General features: G+C 43.8%; 1 protein-coding gene across 7 annotated transcripts in view; it reads left to right on the forward strand.

Moving 5' to 3' along the window:
- The first annotated feature begins 4,331 nt into the window (after positions 1 to 4,331).
- The window catches only part of LOC113965585 (plexin-B2-like), a 176,119-nt gene continuing 156,388 nt past the window's right edge, over positions 4,332 to 24,062 (forward strand). For 5 of the 7 annotated variants that reach the window (XM_027679206.1, XM_027679208.1, XM_027679200.1 and 2 more), the window contains exons 1-2: positions 4,332 to 4,445; positions 14,405 to 14,507. Coding sequence is in view for 1 of the 7 variants with exons in the window: in XM_027679209.1 (XP_027535010.1) it covers positions 4,429 to 4,445; positions 14,405 to 14,507 (120 nt within the window). In the remaining 6 variants the exon portion in view is untranslated. Of the gene's footprint in view, positions 4,446 to 4,467; positions 4,839 to 14,404; positions 14,508 to 24,062 lie in introns of those variants that run through there. The other 2 variants (XM_027679209.1, XM_027679202.1) reach the window with 2 other exon arrangements.

Below are 24,062 nucleotides of genomic sequence, written 5' to 3' on the forward strand. Positions count from 1 at the left end.
CTGAGGTTATTTTACCCTTAAATATTTTTTTTGAATTGTTGGAAAAGGGACACTGAGAAATCCACAAAACAACACCAAATGTATACAAATCGATCTGCCATGTAAGCTTGGTGCAAAGGGCATGAAAATCAGGATGTGCACACTGACATTTCACAAATCTAATAATAACCCCTTAGATTTTTCTGGCACTTTTCATCCAGAAAAAGTAGATTCCAGGGTGATTTATGGACTGTAAAAATATAAATATTTATATTTGGGTCATTTCACTAGCAGAAGAAGATGTAGTGCCCTATCCAAACCAAAGACATCAAATGGAGAGTGAAAAAGTCCTATAGATCCCTTGTTTATATCTTTGCCATGAGACTAAAACCATTCAGGTAGCGTCCTACTTTTTGTGCTCTTTGCTTTCCCATTATTGATATAAATTTCTTATAAAGGATTGTGGTAGCAGGAGTGCAAGGGCAGGCTGAATCTCAACTGTTGCCTGGTACAGCAGACATATGGCTGCTTAAGGAGGAAGAGTCCTTTCCACTTTCTTATCCTTCCCCACCCTTCAGAAGAGATCTGAGATATGGGACATCCCCAAGCAGGCTGCAAGGAGGTTGCTCAGACATATGGGGCTGCAGACAATGAAAATTTTCAGCACACAGAAAGTGCAATTTTCATAACTTTAAAGGATTTGATGTTCTTTTTTAGTTGTTTGGGTTGCTCTTAGGTTATCTCTATGACCACAGGGCAACAACCTTCCTTCCTAAAGACTGATAATCAATCATTTGACTGTTTATCTGCCCCTCATAAAAATGTCGGAACACCTTGGCTAGTTGCAAACAAATGAATAAAAAAGGTAGAAGCCTCAAAGATAATTAAGTTCCCAGGGATTTGTGAGCATCAGTGACTAGAGACTCAAATTAGTTTTCCAACAGAGACGCAGGAGGAACTCGGCTGTTAAGGGCTGTGCTTGGCAGCAGCCAGCCACCCCGGCAGCACAGGCAGCACCGGTGCTGTGCCGGAGCTGCAACAGTGGCTGCCTCTCATCACCAAGAAGAGATGTCACATTGGACACGAAAGAGAAATGGGAGATGAGGTTATAGCAATGAGTGAGTCAGAGGTGAAACCACAGGAAACCTAGCTTCATTAGTTCTGTTGCTCATAGAACAAGATGTTTTTAATAATGGCTGGAAATTCATCTCTTTTACAGGCCTTGCAGGTCTCAGCAGTATGAAGGATACTGTGTATGGCTGCATCTTAGATAAAATTGAGAACTGATGGCACTGGGAAGAGAAGCAGGGGAGAGGCACAGGTGTTGCATTCAGTGTAAAAGAAAATAAGAGGCAGAGAAACAAATTCAGGAGGACACATGGAAAAACGAATGGGTGATAACAAGGTGAGGAGAGAAAGAGGGAGTGTGGAGGAAGGAAATAAGTAGGAAATTGAAATCTGGACTAGAGTTCTATTCACATGCAGCCCCATTATCTGCGTTCTGATGCTGGAGAGGTAGGAAGCAAAACTTTCCACCCTAAATCACACCCTGTGCGTATGCACAACTGCAGTGAAGATCCCCAGGAGTCTGGGAAGCTGTTAATCATTCAGTCCTTTACCTGTTGCTCTTTTCAAGGCATCTCTGCGTTTAGGATTTAATTTGACCTCTTTTCTTCTTTTTCTTTTTTGGTGGGTGGTGATAAGGAAGGGGAATAATCCTTCAGCTGCGAATAGCAGGTTTTGATGTGCAGCTGTTTATCTGGGTTCATTGGGGAATATCTCCCTGTATCACTTCTCCATGGAGCAGAAGGATAGTATGCTGGCTCCAAGACAAGGAAGGGCTGATAGGAGGCAGAAGACCATCTCGTAAACACTTTTCACCTCTGCAAGTGGGCTGAGTGCTGAATTCATCACTGAATTCAGTAACCAAAGTGCTGCAGCACACATTTGTGCCCCAGCTGGTAGAAGCACAGGCATATTGATGCCACATTGGTGTTTTAGCACATCCACATGTGCCTGGCAGAACAGCAACTTACAGAAGCTTAGCAGAGAAGACAGCTGTCCTTGGGTGGGATGCTGTGTGGCCACCTAGAGCCTCAGTTCAGCTTCATAATCCCTGTCACACTTGGTAAGGTGTAATGCACATCAAGTAATTGTTACGGACTGGATGAGGATTCAGCACAGTTTCACTTCACCAGCTCCTCTCCTGAATTAAATAAACTGCCACCTTTGCTCTGGTTCTGTATATGTCCACAGGCAGTTTTCTTATAAACGTTTTCATGAGGCCAGAGTAACAGGATCTGAACAGGAGCTGGAGGAAACTGTTCCAGCCAGAAGGAACCATGTTGTGTGTTGGGAGAGGGCCAAGGCTTAGATTTAACCTGGGTACAGCCACCATGAGGCAGCAGAAGTATAGCAAGTAAGGTCCTGATTAGTGATCATCAGATGGAACAGGTGTGGGCCCACATCTGGGGCTTCTCCCCACAGTAGGGAGAGCAGATCACTAGGTTGGGAACAGGCAGGGTGGAAGGACGAGTGACAGAGACCCCAGCAAAAGACCCTGAGGCAGAGCATGCCAGGAGACAGTGATTCACAGCCCAGGGCACAAGGAGAGCTGCCGGGCTAGTAATTCCAAGCCAGAAGTTTTGGTACAACCTGGCCAGGAGCCCAGACATTGAAAAAGCAGCCTGGAAAGTGAGGTGTTACCAAGCCCATTAGCAGCCTGCGAGTTTCTCCTTCCTGGATTCCTCACAAGGATTTCAGAACATGACTAATACAATTTTCCTAGGGAAGTCCCATCTCTCTCTTCACATTCCCCTTCTCTCTTCCAGTAATTGAAGAGGTACAGAGCATGGATCCAGATCTGAAACACTGCAATTATGCCAGAGCTGTTCTTTCTCATCTTACAGTGACTCAGCCCAGTCAGGTGAAGAGCAGGAAGGAAAAGCAAACAAACAAGGACAAGGGCCTTCTGGTGCAGGTTAGCACAAAAACTGGGCCAGACTGGCAAGATCCAGCTAGCACAGTCTGTCTCTTCTGTGCAACCCCAGAGGGAAGACCCCACAAAACGTTATATCAAGTTTGAAGGGTCCCAACCCACCAGTAAGTCTGCAGTGTCACTTTGCACAGCCACAGTCTGAAAGCCAGATTTAACAACTCCTCCAAGTCTAATTTTACTCTTGCCCAGGTTTTTGGAGTTGATTTTTATTTATTTGGTATTTGTTGCTGTTCTGAGATGCAAAGGCAACTTTTCAGCAACTTCCAGTTTGGGAAACATGACTTTTGGACCAGCTGTCTCCTGTTGTTTCAGTAGGGAGCCCAACACACACAGCATTTAATGAAGCTGCACTCGAAGTGCCAAGAGCAGTTAATGAATTACTCCTGGTCCACATCTGACTAATGGAAAGTTACAAAGTCTAAACAACTTGCCCAAAGCTTAACTGAGCCATTCTTCTAAGGCATCCCTTTTTTTAACAGATTATCCCTACATTAATTATAGTTGAGACAAATTTGACATCTGAATGTGGAGAAGATCATGATGCTAAAACAAGGTGATGCTATGTTCATGTACAGGTAGGAAATGGGCTCTGCAATAACTCTGTGGCTTGTTTCTGGGGGAAGGCAGGAGAAATTTGCACACAGGTTTTTCAGTGGAGTGCTTCAGAAAGAGAAAGGACCTTCAAAAATTGTGACTGCAGAGAGTTTACCTAAGAGGGATAAACCCTGGAGTACTTCAAGTTCAGTAAAAGTGATGCCAGGGAACATATTTCGGGCCCCCCCCACAACGACAAGGCAAGGTGTGCAAGAAGAGAGGCAACCTCTGGGTGCTCAGAGCCTCCGCTCAGGGGATGAGGGGCGGGAATTACGCTGTTTCTGCATGTTCAGGAGCCTCCCTAAAACACCACCAGGATCCGACAGGTACCCCACGCCCTTTAGGTACAGACCAGCAGGTAGACCTTTCGCCTGGAGAGCCCCGCGGAGGCCAAGCGCCGGCCCCGGCGCCGGGCAGCACTGCCCCGGCAGTGCCGCTGCTCCCCGCTGTTCACTCCCCGGGCCCCGCAGGCGCTCGGCGCTCCCGGCGCTGGAGCTGCCGCCCCCGGCGCGGCGCCGGTTCCCCGGGAGCGCTCGGCACCGCGGGCGGCCCCGCTCCGCCGAGCCGGCTGTGCCTGCCTGGCGGGCAAAACAAAGCGGAGAAGGGGAAAGGAAAATGGGGAGAAAGTACAGCTCCTGCCGCCTCCCGGCCCTCCTCCTGGCTCTCCCTGCATGAGACAGCGCTGCAAGCGGATCCTGACCGGGGGCAGGGGGTGGAGAGAGGAGGAGGAGGAGGAGGAGAACGGACGGAGGGAGGGAGGGAGAAAGGGAGGGAGAGAAGGAGGGACGAACGGGAGCGTCTCTCCTTCCCTGGGCTGTTTTTTCAGTTTCCTGTCTCGCATTGTGCTCACAGCGGATATGTGCTGCGCCTACAGGTGTGTCCCCTCCTCGCAGCTTTTCCCCAGCTCCCAAGCGTAGGCTCTGGCTGTCGGGGGACGGCGGCGGATCGCGACCGCCATGTGATGATTATTTCTCTTGGGGCGGTTTCTCTCTCCTCTCGCTCTCTGCCTCCCCCTCTCTCGCTCTCCGCCGCTCTCCTCCCTCCTCTTGGAGGTGGCCGCAGCCGCTGCCGCCTTCGCGCTGACTCCGGCTGCGGTGGCGGCGGCGGGGCCCGCCGGGAGCATGGGCGGCCGCCGAGAGCTGCCGTAGCGCCTCTGTCCAGCCCGCCGCCGCCCGCCCCGGGCTCCTGGGGCCGCCGCTCCCGCTCGGGCAACTCGGACGGTCCGAGCCCGCGGGCTCCCTCCCGCCGGCGCCTGCACCTGTTGAAGGTAACGCAGCCCCAGCCCTGCCGCCGTGCGCCGCGGGATGGGGCGCGGGGTGGGGGTGGGGACGGGTTCCTTGGCGACTTCCCCCCGTCTCCCCCAGCTCTGGAGCTGCTGAGTCGCGGACAGAGAAGCTTTTCCCCTCCTCGGCTGCGGGGCCAAGGCCGGGGAGGCGGGGGCAGGCAGCGGGGGCCGGGGCGGAGAGAGCTCTCCGTCGCGCTGTCCGCGCCCAGATGGTTTTGGTTAAGGGGCTCCCGGGCGGCGGCTCCGGATTCGGAGCGCCTTTCCCAGCCGTCGTGCAGGGCGAGGGGGGAGGCGGAGGAGGGCGGCTCTTCCCGGCCGGCAGCCGGGGAGCGCCGGTGCCCGGCGAGTTCCGCCGCCCCCGCCGCGGAGCGCAGCCCTGCTCGGCGGAGCCTGGCTGCTCTTCCCGGGAGTTTCGCAACCCCGCGGCGCAGCCGGGGTCAGCAGCCCCTGTGTCGCTGCTGGCCCTGGCCTGGCGCCAGCCCCGCGCTCCGTCTGCGGACTGCCAGCTCGGGAGCTCATTTGGGTTTTCCTGCAAACGCGTTTTTTCTCTTTTCAGAAACAGCTTTAAACTTTCTTTCCAAACTGTTAATTAGATACACTGTACTTTGCTCGTGTTCCGTGCAGGCGAATGGGAGTGCGAGGCTGGAAAGGCTTGTGACTCAAGGCATAGATATTCGGGAGGCGAAGAACGCATTTGCGTGCTGCGTTCAGCCGGGCTGTACCTGTGATTTGTTACTTTGCCTTCTCCGTGACTTCATCAGTCTTGGTGATACCAGGAGACGGAAGGGATCTGTAGCGATTTTGGTCCTTTCGGGGTTAATCAGACACTCGGGTGAATATACAAAGAAGTATAAGTTTATCGCCTCTCTGAAATCCGATGGAAAATAGCTTTTGTCCATGAGTAACAACGCTACGGTCCCTATCGTTGAGTTTGTCATCAAATGATAACTTGCTTGTGAGGGAACTTGATGCTTTTGTAACTAAGGCTGTTACCTTGAATGTGATGATTAGCTTATTGAACACCAGAGGGAACTCTGAATAGGTAATTCATTCGAGGAAGATATATGCTTATTTTACTGTTTATATTCTCATTACAATGGAATCTAGGAGGAAGCAAAGGTTGGTAAGTAATAGGCTGCTGGTATGTACCTAGGATTGGCTTCAGTTTTCTTTACAGTTCCTTTCAGAAGATGTCAGCTCTGAAGTTGCGCTAAAAAATATCTGTGGCTTTTTTTTTTTCCAAAGCTTGAAATATGCAACTGGTCTTGCAAGCTTTGGATGCTCTGATAGTCTGTTACAACAGTGTTGATAACCAGGCTTCTTTGATAGTCCTGGATTGTCAGCGACATGGGAAGGATAGCACAATAAATACACTTGTGACTCCTACTTATACTCCAGGAGCTGATGCATTCAGCTGTTCATCCTGTCCCTTTGCCAGGGGTTACCCTCCCATTCAGCATTGTTTTCTATTGAACTTTGAATCTGCCAGAGTTTACAGACGGGCTTATGGATGTAAATTGTATTTTATGGCTATTCATGTTAGTATGTGATGTGAAGTCTAGTAGCATGAATCTCCTGTTCATCGCTCTGTCCTGGCAGAGGCACAAGGCAAAAACTGAAGTCAGCTGAATCAAGCTGCAGTTGTGAACCATAGTCCATTGGCACCTACATTCTTCTGAAATGGCAAATGAGACTCCAGAGAACTGCCTTGTACCAGGGCTTGGTGGGCAGTGGTAGCAGGGAGATAGCTCTGCACAAGAAGAGGCTGTGTGACCTTCTTGGTAGGTTGGTCACATTACACAGACTTCTGGGTTTCAGAAGGATGTAGTAGATCATAGAATCATAGAATCAGCCAGGTTGGAAAAGACCTCTGAGATCATCAAGTCCAACCCTTGATCCACTATCATTGCGGTTACTAGACCATAGCACTAAGTGCCACATCCAGTCTCATCTTAAAAACCTCCAGGGACAGAGAATCCACCACTTCCCTGGAATGGGCAGCCCATTCCAATGCCTGATCACCCTCTCTGTAAAGAATTTCTTCCTAATATCTGACCTAAACCTTCCCTGGCACAGCTCAAGACCATGCCCTCTTGTCTTACTGATGGTTGCCTGGGAGAACAGACCAACCCCCACCTGGCTACAACCTCCTTTCAGGTAGTTGTAGAGAGTGATGAGGTCTCCCCTGAGCTTCCTCTTCTCCAGGCTAAACAACCCCAGCTCCCTCAGCCTCTCCTCATAGGACTTCTGTTCAAGTCCCTTCACCAGCCTCATTGCTCTTCTCTGGACCTGCTCTAGCACCTCAATATCCTTCCTAAACTGAGGGGCCCAGAACTGGATACAGCACTCGAGGTGTGGCCTCACCAGCACTGAGTACAGGGGAAGAATCACTTCCCTGGACCTGCTGGCCACACTGTTCCTGATAAAGGCCAGAATGCCATTGGCCTTCCTGGCCACCTGGGCACACTGCTGGCTCATGTTCAGCTTCCTGTCAATCCAAACTCCCAGGTCCCTTTCTGCCTGGCTGCTCTCCAGCCACTCTGTGCCCAGCCTGTAGCGCTGCATGGGGTTGTTGTGGCCAAAGTGCAGGACCCGGCATTCGACTTTGTTGAACCTCATCCCATTGGAATCAGCCTAACTCTCCAGTCTGTCCAGGTGCCTCTGCCTTCCAGCTGATCGACACTCCCCCCCAACTCAGTGTCATCTGCAAATTTGCTAATGGATGCACCCAAACAACCCCCTCTTCCTCTCTTCCTCCTTCATCCATTCTGGGAATTAGAAAGTGACCAAAGTTTTTTTTCTTTAAGCCAAGTCTTGCTTTGTCCATCTGACTTGAAGACCTGTTATGTAAAATATCCTCACTAAAGGCACAGCCTTCTTCTGCCTGAATTTTCATACAGATGATGTTGGAAGTTGGATAAAGGCTTTGTATAGCTTTACAAAGCTGGGAGCTGTTCGCCTTGCATGCAGAAGCTCCCAAAGAACAAATCACATTTTGAAGGGAGAGCTCTTCATGAATGCCTATTAAGAACAAAAAAGTCCCACTTGTTGCTAGCAGGTTTGGTTTCTGGCTCAGTTTTGAGAAAATGGTTTGCACATTTATTTATTTTTATGAAGATGTAATACTAAGCATTTGTATTTCTGTAATGGCTATAATTTGGAACTTTTCATACACTTTTAAATTATTTATTGTAAGAATCACTAAATGAACATATTTTTTACACTAGTGTCACATTCAGAATATTGAATTACAATTGTAAAATTAAGGTAACAAGCTTAAATTGTGGTTTGCAACTTTAAGATCTTGCCAGCAAGTAGTTAATGGCAACATCAAGTGCTGGAAAAGTAATTGCTACCATTCTTTTACTGTCATTTTGTTCTCACTCTCCTCCAGTCAGACTGTTCTGAAGAGATATCATGAATATTCACCAATATAGTTTGGCATTGTCACTTATGCAATTTCTCTTCAGATCCAATGTGTTGATGAGCTAATGTGCACTTGATTAGACGTACTTGATTTATGCAAACAAAAACTCTAGGTCCTTCTTGAAGTAAAGCTAGCACCTGCACAGCTGTTAGTGAGATGAGAGTCTAAATAATTAATATGGAATTAAATAAACAAACAACCCCAATGTGGTGTTCCTCCAACTTTGTCACCTTTATCTTTTAGTTCAACTCAGTAGTGGATATTTGTTTTGGCTTTTCTCACAGGTTTTCCTATGCACTGTGGGAAGTTGTAAAGCTCACCTTGTAGTGGAGAGTCCTCTTCTATTTAAATGGCTACCGTTAGGAAAAAACCAACCAACCAAATGAGAAAAAGAGCATTAGTAGCTGTATTAAAACCAGGGGTAACTAGAATTAGTGGAATATTACTTTAAGAGTTATGTGTAAGTACAAGTCTGACTTGGATTTTATACTGATCAGTTAATGCTTGTTTAAATAAAATCACACAGCCTAAGTCATTGAGGGGATGTTTGTTTTAGTAAAAAACAGTATATGGATAGTAAGTGGTTTAGCCTACTATTTAATCAGTCAAAACTCATGTAGACAAAGTGGAAATAAGGAGTTGAAGACAGACATTTCATTTAACCATCAGTGGCTTAGTGGTACAAAAAGCTCTCTTAACTATTTATAAAACTGCTCAAATCTGGCTGCAAAAAGAGAGTGTGGAGTCCTTGCCCCTGGAGGCAGCAGAGTATGGATGGAGGAGGGAAAGGACACATGCTTGCCCAAGCCCTGGAGCAACTAGGCAGACTGGAAAGCTGTTCAGGTGGTCTTTTAAAGATGAGACTTACTTTATTTAGGCAGGTAGTAATTTAGTTATCTGTTAAAATCAAGTATTTCTGTTCTTATCACTGCAGTTAAATCTCTGGAAATACATAGCTTTTGGATCTGAGTTTCCATCTCAGGTGGTTGAGGAAAGATTTAGTTGTTGATATAATGTCCAAAAGTGTCTGTGCTTAATAAATAGTACTAACAATTATTCAAAGAAATCTCAGGCTCAACATAATGATCAGCCCCTACTCAACTGCTCAACCTGACACCATCATAACATGAGACAGACTTTGTCCCCAGGAGTGTGTCAGCAGAGTTGTGGTCACTAGCTACATGCTTGTTGGGACACTCGGTTTCTCTTTGGAATTTAGCTTCTGGGAGCTGGCGCCAGCATGGATTGATGATTAGCTCTGTGCTGAGTTTCCCAGGCTTGGGAGCCTCAGCACTCATCAGTGGACAGAGTTCACCTGGCACCTTCTGAAACACTTCCGACCTTGCTCCACCTTTGTGGTTAGCTTCCAAGTTTCTGCCTTTCTAGCTTCACTTTTGACATGCCATGTTCTACCTCCTGCCCTTGGTCAAACAGCTTTGCGATCCTGGAAACAAGTGAATTTAGTAGTTTTGATTTATTCAATCAAAGTGTGACTTTTCAAGAAGTTAGTTATCCAATTAAAACCTTACTTCTAGTGTTTCACTCATTTTTCTTGTTATCTGGCATCACTAGTTAAGGGCCACAAGTGAAAAGTGAAGGCAGTCAGTCTTACCTCTGTGCCCAGCAAGGTCATGGCACAGATCCTTCTGGAAGCTATGCTAAGTCACATGGAAAAGAAGAAAGTGATTTGTGACAGCCAAAATGGCTTCAACATGGGCAAACCGTGCTAACAAAGTTAGTGGCCTTCTATGACCGGGGTTAGAGCGTTGGTGGATAAGGCAAGAGCAACCAACGTCATCTACCTGGACTTGTGCAAAGCATTTGACACTGTCCCACATGGCACTGTTGTCTAAACTGGCAAGACATGGATTTGACAGATGGACCACTCAGTGGATAAGGAATTGGCTGGATGGTTGCACTCAGAGTTGCAGTGAATGGCTTGATGTCCAAGTGGAGACCAGTGATGAGTGATGTTCCTCAGAAGTCAGTATTGGAACCGGAGCTGTTTGACATCTTTGTCGGTCACATGGACAGTGGGATTGAGTGCACACTCAGCAAGCCTGCCAAAGACACCAAGCTGTGTGGTGAAGTGGACATTCTGGAGGGAAGGAGTGCCACCCAGAGGGACCTTGACAGGCTTTAGATGTGGGCCTGTGTGAACCTCATGAAGTTCAACAAGGCCAAGGGCAAGGTCATGCACATCAGTTGCGGAAATCTCAAACACAAATACAGGCTGAGTGGAGAATGGATTGAGAGCAGCCCTGAGGAGAAGGACTTGGGGATGTTGATTAACAAGAAACTCAGCATGTCCCAGGAATGTGCACTTGCAACCCAGAAAGCCAACTGTATTTGGGGCTGTTTCAAAAGAAGCATAGCCAGCAGGTTGGCAACAACGTAAGAAGGTTGTGGAACTGTTGGAGCTACTCCTGAAGAGGGCCATTAAGATGATGAGAGGGCTAGAGCACCTATCCTATGAAGACAGACTGAGAGGGTTAAGGTTGTTCTGCCCGGAAAAGAGAAGGCTTTGGGGTGACCTTACTGCGATCTTCCAGTACCTGAAGGGAACTTACAGGAGAGATAGGGCAAAACTATTTACGAGAGCATGTAGTGACAGGACAAGGGAGAGTGGTTTCAAATTGAAAGAGAGTAGATTTAGATTAGATATTAGGAAAAAATTCTTTACTGTGAGGGTGGTGAGGCACTGGAACAGGTTGCCCAGGGAAGTTGTGGATGCCCCATCCATGGAAGTGTTCAAAGCCAGGTTGGATGGGGCTTTGAGCAACCTGCTCTAGTGGAAGTTGTCCAGGGATGTTAGAACAAGATGATCTTTGAGGTTCCTTCCAACCCAGGACATTCTATGATTTACGTGATTTGCAGTGAATGGTTTTTGTATTACTTGACAATCACAGTTTTTGTTATGTTGTAGAGGTCTTCTTGCCACCTTTCTTTCATTCTTTCTGTCTGTTTTTTAAAAGCCCTCTCCATCCTACAACAATCCAGGAAGCTGTGGAGAATCTTTGCCCTTAAGTTATCCTCCTTCTGTGCTGCACCTTCAAGGTAGACCAGTTGGGAGCACTCTGTCAGATAATGTACATAGTAACTGCATATGGTCAACATGGTTTTAAATAAAAATCCATGGGATATTTTGCACTTAAACTGAATTGTTCCAGATCTTACCTTTTTACAACAAGGTATACTTGTGCTAATTGCTGAATAGACCTGGCTAGCATATTTCTAGTTAAACTGGATTAGGTCTGCATGTCAATTTGGTTTGAAGGAAGCTCTCATAAACCTGACACTAATCTTGCTATATCTAGAGGAATTGTTAATTTGATAGCTCTGTGTCTCAGAGGAGGGATGCAGAAATCAAGATTTTTCACATTTCAAGCTTAATGTTCTGTCTGTATTTACATTTTAAATATGTAAAAGTACATCTCCTCACATCTTTTTCCCCAGGGCTCTTGTTTATCTTCTAGATAGTTTAAGAAGAGATAGTATCTCTGACATCTAAGAGCTGTATGTAAAGAAGATCTAGCTCTTACATTACTAGTTGTGTCACTGTTTAGAATTTATGAAGGACCAGTTTTTTAACCAGTGTTTGCCCGGTAGGAAAATAGTGATTAGTTAAATATATGAAACCGTAGAAAAAAGCAGAGGGCAGAAAATATAAAACACGTTGATTTGGTAAGAAGCGTGCAACTGAAATACAAGGTGAGGTCTGCCATCCCGAATCAGGACAATTTAATAATCTCTTGCTTGGATTTAGACTAGGCATACGCAGAAAATAAAAGCTTCTTTCCTGAAGATACATGGCACTTGGAATGGTTAACAGTAGTAAGCTATGGTTTCCTTCAACTTGTAATAGTTAGTCCTTTCCCTTTAATGGATCTGATTATGCTCATTGCAGTTGGAAGTCCATAATATGCAACATCTCTTTTAAATACATCAGAAGACTGTTAATTTGTCCTTCCTTAGTGTGTTGTCACAGTGTGTGTTGAACTTAACGTGCTATGTTCATTTAATCAGTACAAAACAAGTTGGTATAAACTTAATGTTAGACCTGTTGAATTGCAATAGTTTGACCTCTTCTGTTTCCAGTCTTGTGGGATTATTAGGTAGTTTAAAAGCTGTAGAAAGTTCTTCTGTGCAGTTTTGATTCACAGCAGCAGCAGCTGGACCTTTTCCCTCATGAACTGAGTAATGCCTCATGTAAACTGCAGTTGTGATTGTGATGCATGCCCATCACCCACGCAGGTGTAAGTTACAAACCTAAAAAAACAACAGAAATGAGTGACTTTGGGGATATTTATTTTTCTTCCCACACATGCCAACTGGCAGTGACTTTGTCTGAAAGGCTTTTACTCAGGCAGGAAGTGTCTTTGTTAGTACTTTGAAGAAGTTTTTCAAGAGTAACTCTACAACCACAAAGTTGTCTTCATGGTTCGGAACATCCATCTTCTGTGTGCTCCAGGTATTGTCACCTTCTGGCCACCCAAGCTGTTAAGACAAAAAACCAAAAGACTTCCCTTGTCTTGGTAATTCTGAGCCCTAAATGGTGATATGAGTTATGTATTAGTAGATTGGAAAAAACACCAGAGAGGTGACGTCTATGTTTATTAACAGATGGCTTCTTGGTTTGACATTTAGCTGGGGCAAGCATTTCACAGTCCATTATGCATTTGATTCAGTGCTCAGTAGCACTGGTAAAAATGCAGGGCAATATAATTTTGGTGGGGTTTTTTTACTATTTGATTGAGGGTTTTTTTAGGTTTTGGGTTTTGTTTGGATTTTTTTTTTTTAGAGTGTCATCCAGAATTTTGGGTCAGAGGAGCTGTCAAATCCCACAATTGTTTGAACATCTCACTTGGCTATTGCTCATGGGCCAAATAAATCCTTGGGGTAAAGCATATCTTATCCTGAAAATACTTAGATGTTTAAGAATTGTTCCTATTAGGTTTTGCATGTTTAGAATTACATCTTGTTTCTAACAAGAGCCTTCCATGCTTTTGACTTGCCTCTGTTCATCCCTTTTAAGTCTTCTTGTGGCAGTATTAAAGAGTTTCTTGTTGCTGATTTTTTTTTTCCTTAAAGATGATCAAGTAAGTTGTCAGTTGGCTGTGTGGCTTATCAGAAGGACTGCATCTTTAAATCTGATTATACATAATCCTTTTGTCCCCCTCTAGATGCTAATTGCTTTTGCAGCTCTACTCTACATGTTCTGTAATTTTCAACATCTTTTTTTGAGCATCAGCCATGGAACTGGGCACAGTATGTCAGCGTCATTCTTTACCATGGCATGCTCCATGCTACCCCATTCAGTATTTCCATTCATTCTCATATCTTTGCACCTGTGAGCCACATTAGCCCTGCTAATAACAATAGAAGGTATGAATGTCATGCTTAGTATGTTGACCTCATCCCTTTTGATTTCCTTGCTTCTTAACGTCATGGTCCTCTGATTTGCAAACCTTACCTGCATCCCGCATTACTGCATATATCTGAGTGCATATATCTGCATTCAGACATCTTAAGATGTTTTGGTTGGAATGAACCCAGTTTGACAAATAACTGAGTCAACTCTGATTTGCTTTCTGTTTTTATTTATCATGCTACTAAACTATGTAATCTGGTAATTTTGCCATCAAGGACATGCGTATTTCCAGGTAGCTAATAAAACACCGAAGTAATGTAGAGCATAATTCCAGTCATTCTGAACCGCAAAAGGAGCATTGCAGTTGCATGGTGATGTTACTCACTAATGACAGCTTTTTTGAGATCTTTCAGTTAACTATTTTTTACCTATTTGGCCTATACGTTTGGATATCCTGGTTTCAAAATCCCATTGATTTAATGTTTGTTGATCATGTCACATCTTTAAACCTTGAATTGCTGTATGTGGTGCAAAATCAATACATTTCACCCTCCTTACTCTTAACCTTTTGCATTTATAGGGATGAAAATAAGAAATTTTCTGCAATGTCTTGAGATGTCAGCTCCAAAATTATTTCTTTCTTAGGATGCCAATAAACTCACTGAGCAAGCTCTTTATCTTTGGCTGTCATATTGCCCAGTCCCTTGTCTTATCTGTTTCTCTGAAGAATCTTTTCTGTCTCTCTCCCAGCAGGAGCAAGTACACATCAAAAGGCACTTCATCTTGGAAGCTATTTGCACGGAAGCCTGAGCCTCAAGAAGTCCCTTTCACTAGCAACAGTTGTGCTGCTCAGGTGAGCTAAGAACTCATTTGGACTGAGGGGGTTTTTTAACCTCCATTTCTGCTTCCAAAGCGTCATGTTTGTGTCGTACTTCTTGCTTGAGAAGGAGGAGTTCCTCATTTAGAGCACTGCAGTGTGGTTGGCTTGGTGCACTGAGACAAGAGGTGGCTGTACGGTGTTGGTTTATGTGCTTTGGGCTTAAGTTGAAATATTACAGCCTCAAATTTAGTGTAATAACCTGGCATGAAATATATTTATTTTGTAATTGTCCTGGATACTGTCTGCTTCAATTGTGATTTTTGTGTGTATCTTTGTAACCCTGGACCTGTAGTGTCAAATGACATTAAGCAACTTGTGTGCGTGCCGCATCTACAAGTTAACTCAGTTATCAAAACATAGTATCTCAATTGCTCAGAGTAACACTTTCCACTTCACTTTTGCAATCTGTGTTGCTTATGTTGCCATTGTTCAAATTATTCTACACAGGTGTCCTCAGCGAGGACTTTCCAATTTACTTTTCCCAATTGTAGCAATTAGTTATTATCTTTTAATTTTGATCCTTACGCCTATAAAATGAGTAAATGTAAACAGCATCCTTGAAACTAAACTCTTAATGATATATTCTCCTACTGATAATTTGAAGAGGCAGACTGCGTTTTCTGTTGTCTGTGGCTTAATTAATCTACTTGAATTATACTTGAACAGTAACTCCAGTATCAGAAGAGGTTTTAGCAGTCTTGGAAGTTAGGAGCTTTTGAATGAGGCAGCACTAAAGAGTTACTTTATGTTACTACTTAGCTTGTTGGGAAGAGAAGAGAGGAGACTGGTAAATTTATGGCGAGAAATGGCTACGTTCTTGCATCCTTTCCCTCCCTCTCACAGACTTTTATTTTCTCACACCTTTCATGGACGATACCTTGGCATGGATGGGAAGGTCTCTGTCCCAAACTGAGATGCTCCTACACTATGCTAATAATTCACTGGCATCAGTCAGATGAAACAGGCATATTTACTGGAATACCAGAAGAAGTCTGGGCTGCTTTGTGTGTAGGTATAGTGTCCAGAGTGCCATCTATGGGATCCACTATAAGCAGTGGGGCAGTGGGGTCCTGTAGGTTTCTTGACTGGGGACCTCATCATCGTGGTTTTGGTTTTGCCTTTAGCAAGTAATTTAATGTCTTTCTGATTTTATTTTTTCTCCTGGATTTTCATTTTTTGGGGGGGTTTGTTGTTGCTGGGTTTTGGGTTGGGGGTTTGTTGTTGTTGTTGTTGTTTTGGTTTGGGGTGGGTGTTTTTGGTTTTGTTTGGTTGGTTGGTTTGGGGTCTTGTTTTTTTTAGTTTGGGGGTTTTTTTGTTCTTATTTTTTGCATTGCCTCTCTTTAGGGAATTTTGGGAAATCTGTAGCACATTTTAGTGGTATTTTTGTCAGGTATAAGTAGGGCAAGTGGATGCTGCAGCATTCCTTCTTGACCTGATAATTCTCTAAATTATCCTATGTTGCCTCCCCAAAACCCCCTGTGCAAAAGCAGACCTTGCATCCCCAGATTTCCTGGCTTGAGCAAAGCCTCCTACAAAGCACTTTCACATCAGGCTCTCCATACCCGCGAGATGACTTGGCATAGGAGAGAGTGTTTCTGTTCCAAGTGGGTTAGCAGCAGGCGTGGACCATCATTCAATGATATGAAATCTTTGGTGGCAGCTCTGCTGTAAGTAGTTCCTACCATCACTGGCCAGTACCTGCATGGTTGTGCTACCATGACAGTTTTGTGGAGCTGTGCAGCGGACTGGACAGCAGAGCTGATCTAGCATTAGACTATATTATATACAGTTGTTATATGGCTTTGAAAAAAGTACTTAAAAGTTTCCCTGCATCTCTGCTGTGTTTCACAGCATAGCCCTGCAAACACATAGTTATTTGCAATGTTGGTCTGAGATGCTGGAAGGCACCCCCCCACACACAACCCCGCCCAAGGAAAAAAAAAAGGATTCAAGACCTGCTTAAACTAATTTTGTTGCCAAGTTCTTTGTGTTATCAAGCCCTGCCTGTGTCTGTAGCTCTCTTCTTTTCCTGATGGTCCCATCCTGGGTGGCCCTATTAGTCAGGGAAAAGGAGGCTTTGGAAACAGTTAGGGTGTTGAGTTTATACTTTCAATACCAGCCATGCTCCTGTTCTTCCATGTATTTGTGGGAATAATATGAGGTGGCTTTAAAGTAAATACAGACATTTTGCATAGATCTTGCTAGTGCCTTTTTTCTCTCTGGGTGCTCTAAATATCATGTCCATGTGCAGTTTGGGAGAGAGCTTTGTCAGTCGGTACCTGTTGGTTTTCTTTTTTGGCTGGTGACCTCCAGTGCACTGCTAACGTTCTCTATAGCATTAACCATGCACATAGTCACTTCCTTTTCCCTCTTACCTCATTTTAAAAGACTTGAATCTTGTAAATGGGGTGATAATTTCAAAGCAAACAGCTTCCAATCCTTTCTTGCCAAGTTTTGCCCACAAGATATGCAAGTAAACAGAGCAGTTAGGAAATTAGTTATGTACTTTCCCTCCTAGTGCAAGGCATCCCAGGATGGTTCCTAACCCTTTAAGTAGTGAATAAAGGGAGAGATGGAGACTAGTACACCTGAGTTTTGTTTTAATGTATGGAGCCATTGCACAGATCATTCATGTTTTACAAGCTTTAGGAAAACCTTGTAAAATGTGAGACTTTAAAAAATCTCCACTATTCATATATTGAACATAAAAGTGTTTTATTGCTTGCAGCAAAGAAAGAAAAGCAAAATACCAAGGATGGGCTAAAAGAAATACAAAGAATTTTCTTCATATGTAAAAAAATAACTTTGAAGCAGACTTTTCCTAAATATGAGGAAGATTCTTACCTCTGGTAAGCTCTTTGAGGAAGCTTAGAAGGATTTCCATGTGCTGCCATGATGTTTATGGTTTGATTTGGAAACTGTGGGTCTGGATGATGGAATGATGGGTATGCAGCAATCGCAGAGTACAATACCTGTAACAGGATATGAACAGCCTTTGCCAATTGAGCAATAGAAAAATTTGTTAAATGTGAAAACTAGACCTAAGGTTATTGACCCTGAGGCTTAGCTACAAGGTGGTAGTGTGGCTGTAAAGAGGAATAACCATTGTATGATCTCCTCCAAATGAGATAGGGCAGGTCCCAAGAGTACGAGGCCTGCAGGAATTCAAATCAACAGTCGAGTTATAATCTAATGAGGCCATGAGCACAAACATAACTTCAATTTAAAGCTCCTGCATGTGGCAGCACAAATAGAAAGCTGGAGCCCTCCTGGTCCCAAAAGAAGGTCCTTCATTAGCAATTTTACTCCCTTGGCATGCCTCAAAGGGCATTATCATAATAACTCATAGTTATTCTCCTTCACACATTTCTGTCCACTTCATAAAAGTGGCTATATGCATGGAGTGTGCTCTACTCATTTTCAGAAATAGGATCTCTGTTAAAAAAAAAAAAAAAGAAAAAAAGAAAAAAGATATACATTTGAATGTATTATATACAATATGTATAATATATTTTATTGTTACAATTGATGTGTTTTTAAAGAAAAGTCTGCCCTGTCATATGGAAACTTTCCCTTTGTGTTTCCCAAGTGAAGGTTATGAAATTTGCTGAAGATGGGTTTTTTTTCCCTAGAAATTCCTTGAGTACCATAAAGATTAATTCAAAACAACTGAAAGAATGTCTCTTCTGGAAATATCTATCTTCTGGAGTATTTCAGCTGTGCTTGTGCCAAAAGCAGAGCAGTGAACTCAGCTGCAAGGGCCTAGTTTGGCTGTACTTGTAGTCCCTACAATGCATAGGCTGATTTTTTTTTTTAAATACAGATTTAATGCTAAGTTCTTATGTTTACTGGAGGGAGAGGAAATATTACAGTTTTAGTAAATTTTTTTTAGTCATTTATATGTATATTAGCCACAATGTAAGGATGATGTGTTCCTGGAATAATTTCTTTATAAATAGCTGTACTTCAATACAGCATGAGCTCAAACATCCCAAACCACACAATTTTTTTGCTCTTTAGTTCAAATAAACCTTACTTCAATTGACATATATTTTTTTCCTGAGTGAAATTATGAATATACTCTTTATAAACCCTTTACAAACCAAAGACAGATAAGATGCTGAGTTAGCCTTCTGCTTATCATAGCCCCCATGAAGCAGACACTGCTTATAAGATTTGATTCAACATCTGCTTTTTACCTGTGAATCCTTAATGAGGTTAAAGCTGTCCAGGTCAAGACAATTACAAATGTGATGCAAATCATACCAAAGCCAGGAGATCATCAGCCCAGAAGCTTTGTGTATGAACTACAAATTGTCAGAGTAACCTTCTCTTCAGTACATACCCATTCTCATTCCCTGCCCATCTCCTGGGGAAGAAGAGGCAGTGGGATAGACTGTACCTTTCTGGCTTACTTGATGCAAAGATCAGCAAACCAGATAGTAGTTCAGATTTTTTATTTTTCGTCCTTTGAGTGGCTGTTTGAATGGGTTTCCTCTTGCTCTGTGGGCAGACAGAAGGCAATGTCTTATCTCCTTCTCTATCACAGTTACAATAGCCTTCTTTGGGTTTTTTTTCAGACTATATGTTAAGTATAGTGGGGATAATATGCTTACATTTCATCCTTTCATCTGGAGAAACCTGGCAGCAGATTGCTGAGTGATGGAAGGTTGGCTAATGGGAGCAGTGTTGCAGTAGCTCCATATTATTTGGCAGTCACTTCATATTATTTGGCTGTTTGAAGCAGAGATAGAAAAAACTTGGTGCTGTCTATGTTGGGTTTTATCTCTTTGGTGTGATGAGGCTGCACATGTGAAAGTTTTGAGAATGCTGGAATATTTTTCCTATTTCTAATTTTAGCTATAAGTATCTATGGCCTACTTAAATAAGATTAACCTGCATACCTCAAACTGAATACCAGATTACAAGAAAATTAGGTTGCTTTCTTCAAGTGAGCAGGTGGCAAACTCAAAACATTCAAAAAAGATGAATTAACTGAAAGCGTGGAGATGGAGTACACCAAACCTCAAACTACCTCCAGGCAGGGGTTACTCTTGAGAGAGAAATTAATTTTCTCCCCTGTGAAGGTGAAGGAAGTATGATGCTGACTCATCTTCCCTCTTGGGAGTTGTTCTTCGCTGGAGAGGTCTATCATGAGATCTTTTTCAGGAGAGAGGGTGGCTGCCATTTTACAGGAGAGCAAAGTGAAGAATGGGGCTATACTTACTTGTCCAGGATTAGAACTCCAGATTTATTCCCCCAGCTTGGCATATCCAGGAGTGCAAATCATGTGTCCAAAGGACTTTGAGCTCAGACACCCTCAAGGGTTTCCTCCTGGCTGAAGAGTAACCCTCAGGTGGTGGTTTGGATCTATTTTGTACGTAAATTGTATAAATTCAACTAATGAGATCACACTGAGATTACACAGAATGCATGTTTATGCAAGAAAATGGAATTGTGAAACTGTACAACTGGGTCCAGTTAAAATAAAGTATTACCACATCAGTCATCAGCAGGCACAGGTAAAGAAAATCCTTTCCTGATGTTCCTAGGGAATGCTGCAAATGCCTCACTGTTCCTGGAGTGCAAAATCATTCTTCCCTCCTAAAGAGCATCCAAATGCTTTTAATATTGACCTAGAGATTAAAAAAAAACAAACCAACAACTAAATGTACAGCTTGAATCCTATTACTGTATTGAATAGCTATTAATATGGCTGCTATGGGAGATGGGGTAGGAAGGAAAGCATGGCTGCCTATAGCTGCAAACATAATAGCTTCTGAAGTTTTAAAGTGCTCCTTCTGCCTCCTTCCACATCCATACTACCTGCCATTCTCTGTTGGTATTTTGTATATTGACTTGGGAAAAGATTTGATTTGACACTACAGCACAGCTTAAGGAACCGGCTGTACAGAATATTAATATCTGATCTTATTTCATTAATATCAATTTCAGACATGCATTCCAGAAGAGGTTAATATTTTTAACCACAGCAATATTGTCCAGATTCCTAGACTGAATGCACCAGCTGGTTTGCAGTAAATTTTATGGTGCAGGAGACAAGAAACAGGCTTCCTTACAGAAAGGGAATGTGGCAGTGGAAGTCCTGGAGGCACAGGGAGGTTTCAGGCACTGGTTGGGATGTCTTGCTTTCACAGAGAGGTCTAGCAAAGGCAAGGCTAGAAACCAGAGGGATATCTAGTCTTGGCTGTGCTCTCTCCTTGGTTTCCGACTTTGCTGCTCCCCTCAGGTTCTTTGTTCTGATCTCACCTCAGCTCTCTTGTTGACTTGTGTTTCTCTCTCATTGCGAGTGGCAAGCTTTCAGGCAGGCTGCTTTTCTGGGCTAGCTTGTAGCCATCTGCTCCATTCCCACCATCCACCTAAAGCAAAAGTGATCGTGCGGCCACTTGCTGGAAGTTGGAGGAAACATTGCAATGCCTGATCTCCTGTAAAACCACCAAATGAGGTCATTAGACATTAATTTTTTTTTTTTTACAATTCAGATATGCAGCCTTGGAAGAAGTGAATGAACCATAACTTCCTTTCTTTCTCCACTTTTTCCACCACATAAAATGGCATAATTAAATAGCAGCTTTATTGTTTTACAAATGCCTCTATGCGTGAAATTAGTGTGCTTCCAAAAAAAGCCCTACAACTGAAAGACTCTGCAGTGTTTGTTACAGTAAGTTAGGTCTGTGACATTCTATCCTCTGAGAAATATTCTGCATAGGATCTAGTTATCCAGTTCATCAATATGCATAATTTCTTCCACTACTCATAGCTTTAAGTCAAGACTGGATTTTGTGAAGATGTCTGCAGAGAAGTTTTATGTGGGGAGCTGTATGAAAAGAAAAGGTTAAAAGTTATTGTAGCAGCAGCCATGGAAAACTATAACATAAATGCTCACTGCTTTAAAATATGAAAAAAATGGTGTCTTTTAAATATCAAAGGGATTAGTATTAATCCAGCACTTGTGATTTTCTTAAATCATGTTATTTGCATAATAATACTCACCACCTGCTATATCTTCAAAGCGCTTTTCAGACATTAACTAATTGATCTTTGTAACACCCCTGTGATGTAAAGACCTGTTATTATCCCCACTCTGCAGATGTGGAAACCAGGAGCCAGAGTAGCTGAAGGAACTTGTTGGGCACAGGGCTGAGACACTGACATTGCAGGTGCTGGGTCTGTATTGTCCTGTCTTCTGCGAGTTTCCACTCACAGCACTTCCAGGAGCAGCCACACTTTCTTCTTTCCTGCCTTTGCTTAAGAACAAAAAAGGCACTGATTTATTTGTTTGTGACTTTGGAGAGATATTGTTGGGAGTTGTTTGTTTGTTTTGATTTTGAGGGGGTTTTGCTAAATGATTTTGTTCTTATGATTTTGCTCTTATGATTTTGCTATTATTTTATTTGCCCTATAATTAAAGACAGATAAAACAGAGAAGCCTCTTATGGCTTCTTATTGTCTGTATGCACCATAGTGATACTCATTGAGAGCTTTTAAGTGCTTTTTTCCTTGTTCAAAACTCAGTTGGGTCTTCCTAAAACACAAGAAATTCCACCTAAATACAGGGTAGAAGAATGCAAAGACCTTCTTTATGTTGAAGATGTCAGAACACTGGAACAGGCTGCCCAGGGAGGTCATGGAGTCTTCATTTCAGGAGACACTCAAAATGCACCCAGACGCATTCCTGTGTCGTCTGCTCCAGGTGACCCTGCTTTGGTAGGGGGGTTGGACTAGATGATCTCCAGAGGTCCCTTCTAACCTTAACAATTCTATGATTCCTATTAGGAGCCTTTTGGTCAAACTTGCCTCTGTCAGAGTAAGAAATTACTAAAATGAGAAGTGACAGGGTGAGTTGCCTGTCATAAAATTTCAATACCTATTACCCATCCCGTGCTAGCACTGAGCAGCAGTGCCCAGGTGGCTGCCAGAAGAGCTGTCTGTGATCGAGGGCTGCTCCAGTAGTGGGAGGCTGGGGTGGTGCTGCTGTCGGGATGGCAGCATGTTCCCAGCATCTGCTTCACAGTTTTCCTTCACCATGTGTCTGGGGAAGCCACAGGCACATGTTATCCCAGCTCTTGGTTGTGTGGGTGACATGCAGGTGTCGTGTGGGTTCCCCCATTCTCCACCACTGCTGCCCTTGGAACAGAGCTTACTAAAATGCCAGGTGGGCCTTTTTAAGCCAAAATGGGGCAGAAATGGAGGGCAGGCAGGTGTCATGCACCTCAGTCAAAGAAGAAATATTAAAAGCTCTTTCATAGGTAATAATCTGAGGGAGAGTTTAAAATGGGGTATTAAAAAATATATATATTATGGTCCCTTTAATCTGACAGTGTCACTTCAATACTTAGTGCAAGGGCTTAATATTAAAGTGAATGGATTTGTTTTTATAGATGTTTCAGCAGCATTATCTACAAGCAGGAAAGTAAATCTTGGTGATGGAGCAATTCGAGCCCATCAGTGCAGGTTCAGACCAAACTGCAGGAAAAGCCTGTGTCACACCAGATTCCAGGAGATGATTTTGGATAACCTATGGTTTCTCAAGTGCAATGCCCATGCCCTTGCAAGGGTTGCAGCGGTGACAAAGGGGCAGATTATTTTCAGCGAGTTAGCGACATGACTGTATGTATTTGCTTTAGTTATTTGGCTAAGCAGGGGGTGAGGGGAGGTGCAGAGGTGGAGCGCAAATCGTTCTGAATTCTTTTGTACTCCGGCTGGGACAGATGGGCTGTAATCTCTCTTCAGGGCACAAATTACAGGGTTTTTAGACCCTCATATGCTTGTAGGTTGTTGGCTTCTTTTCACTCTCTGTAACAGCATTTCCATATTGACTCAGAGAGGGATCCAGCTTCAGGTGAGAGCACTGCTCCTGCCGTGAGGTTCTCCTTCCATGTTTTGTTTCGTCTTCAGGTGAAAGGGATGAAACTGACAAGTCCCTATATGAAACATTGTTCCTAGAGGAAAGGGCAGCTCAGGAGAGGGAGGAGAGTGAGCAAAGCCCATGTCATACTCCAGGTGATGTTTGGTGGCAACTAAAGTACTCCAGTGCTGATTAACCTTCTAATCATGTGTTTGAAGATGGAGAGAAGTTGGATAAAAGGTGGATCACTTAGCAAGAGGTGGGGCTGGAAGCATGGGGCAAGGCACAGGGGGCAACACAAGCAGGTCAGGGCTTGGGGTTGAACTTGGCTTGTGGTAGGCATGGTGCCAGACCACTGTGCTCGTCTGGCAGGGACATTTGCAGTGTTTAGGAGAAGGGTTTGGCCGTAGCATGCCCAGTGCTCTCAGCACCTGCGATGGTGCATCATTGCCTCCTTCCCTGACAGAGGATGGGGCAGCCGTCACTCTGATGGGACCCAGCATCACAAGGGTGTTAAGGGGAAGTTCCCATGCTCACAACTATATCTAATTTTTTTATTTTTTGTAGTCAAGGGTAGCAGGTTGGGCAGTCACCTCACTCACAACTCTTATGCTAAGATAGTGTTGCTGGGGCTGGTGGCAAAGCAGAGGTCGAGCTTC

The sequence above is a fragment of the Neopelma chrysocephalum genome, unplaced genomic scaffold (assembly GCF_003984885.1).
Source record: "Neopelma chrysocephalum unplaced genomic scaffold, ASM398488v2 Primary Assembly neopelma1_45, whole genome shotgun sequence".
NCBI classification, from domain to species: Eukaryota; Metazoa; Chordata; class Aves; order Passeriformes; family Pipridae; genus Neopelma; species Neopelma chrysocephalum.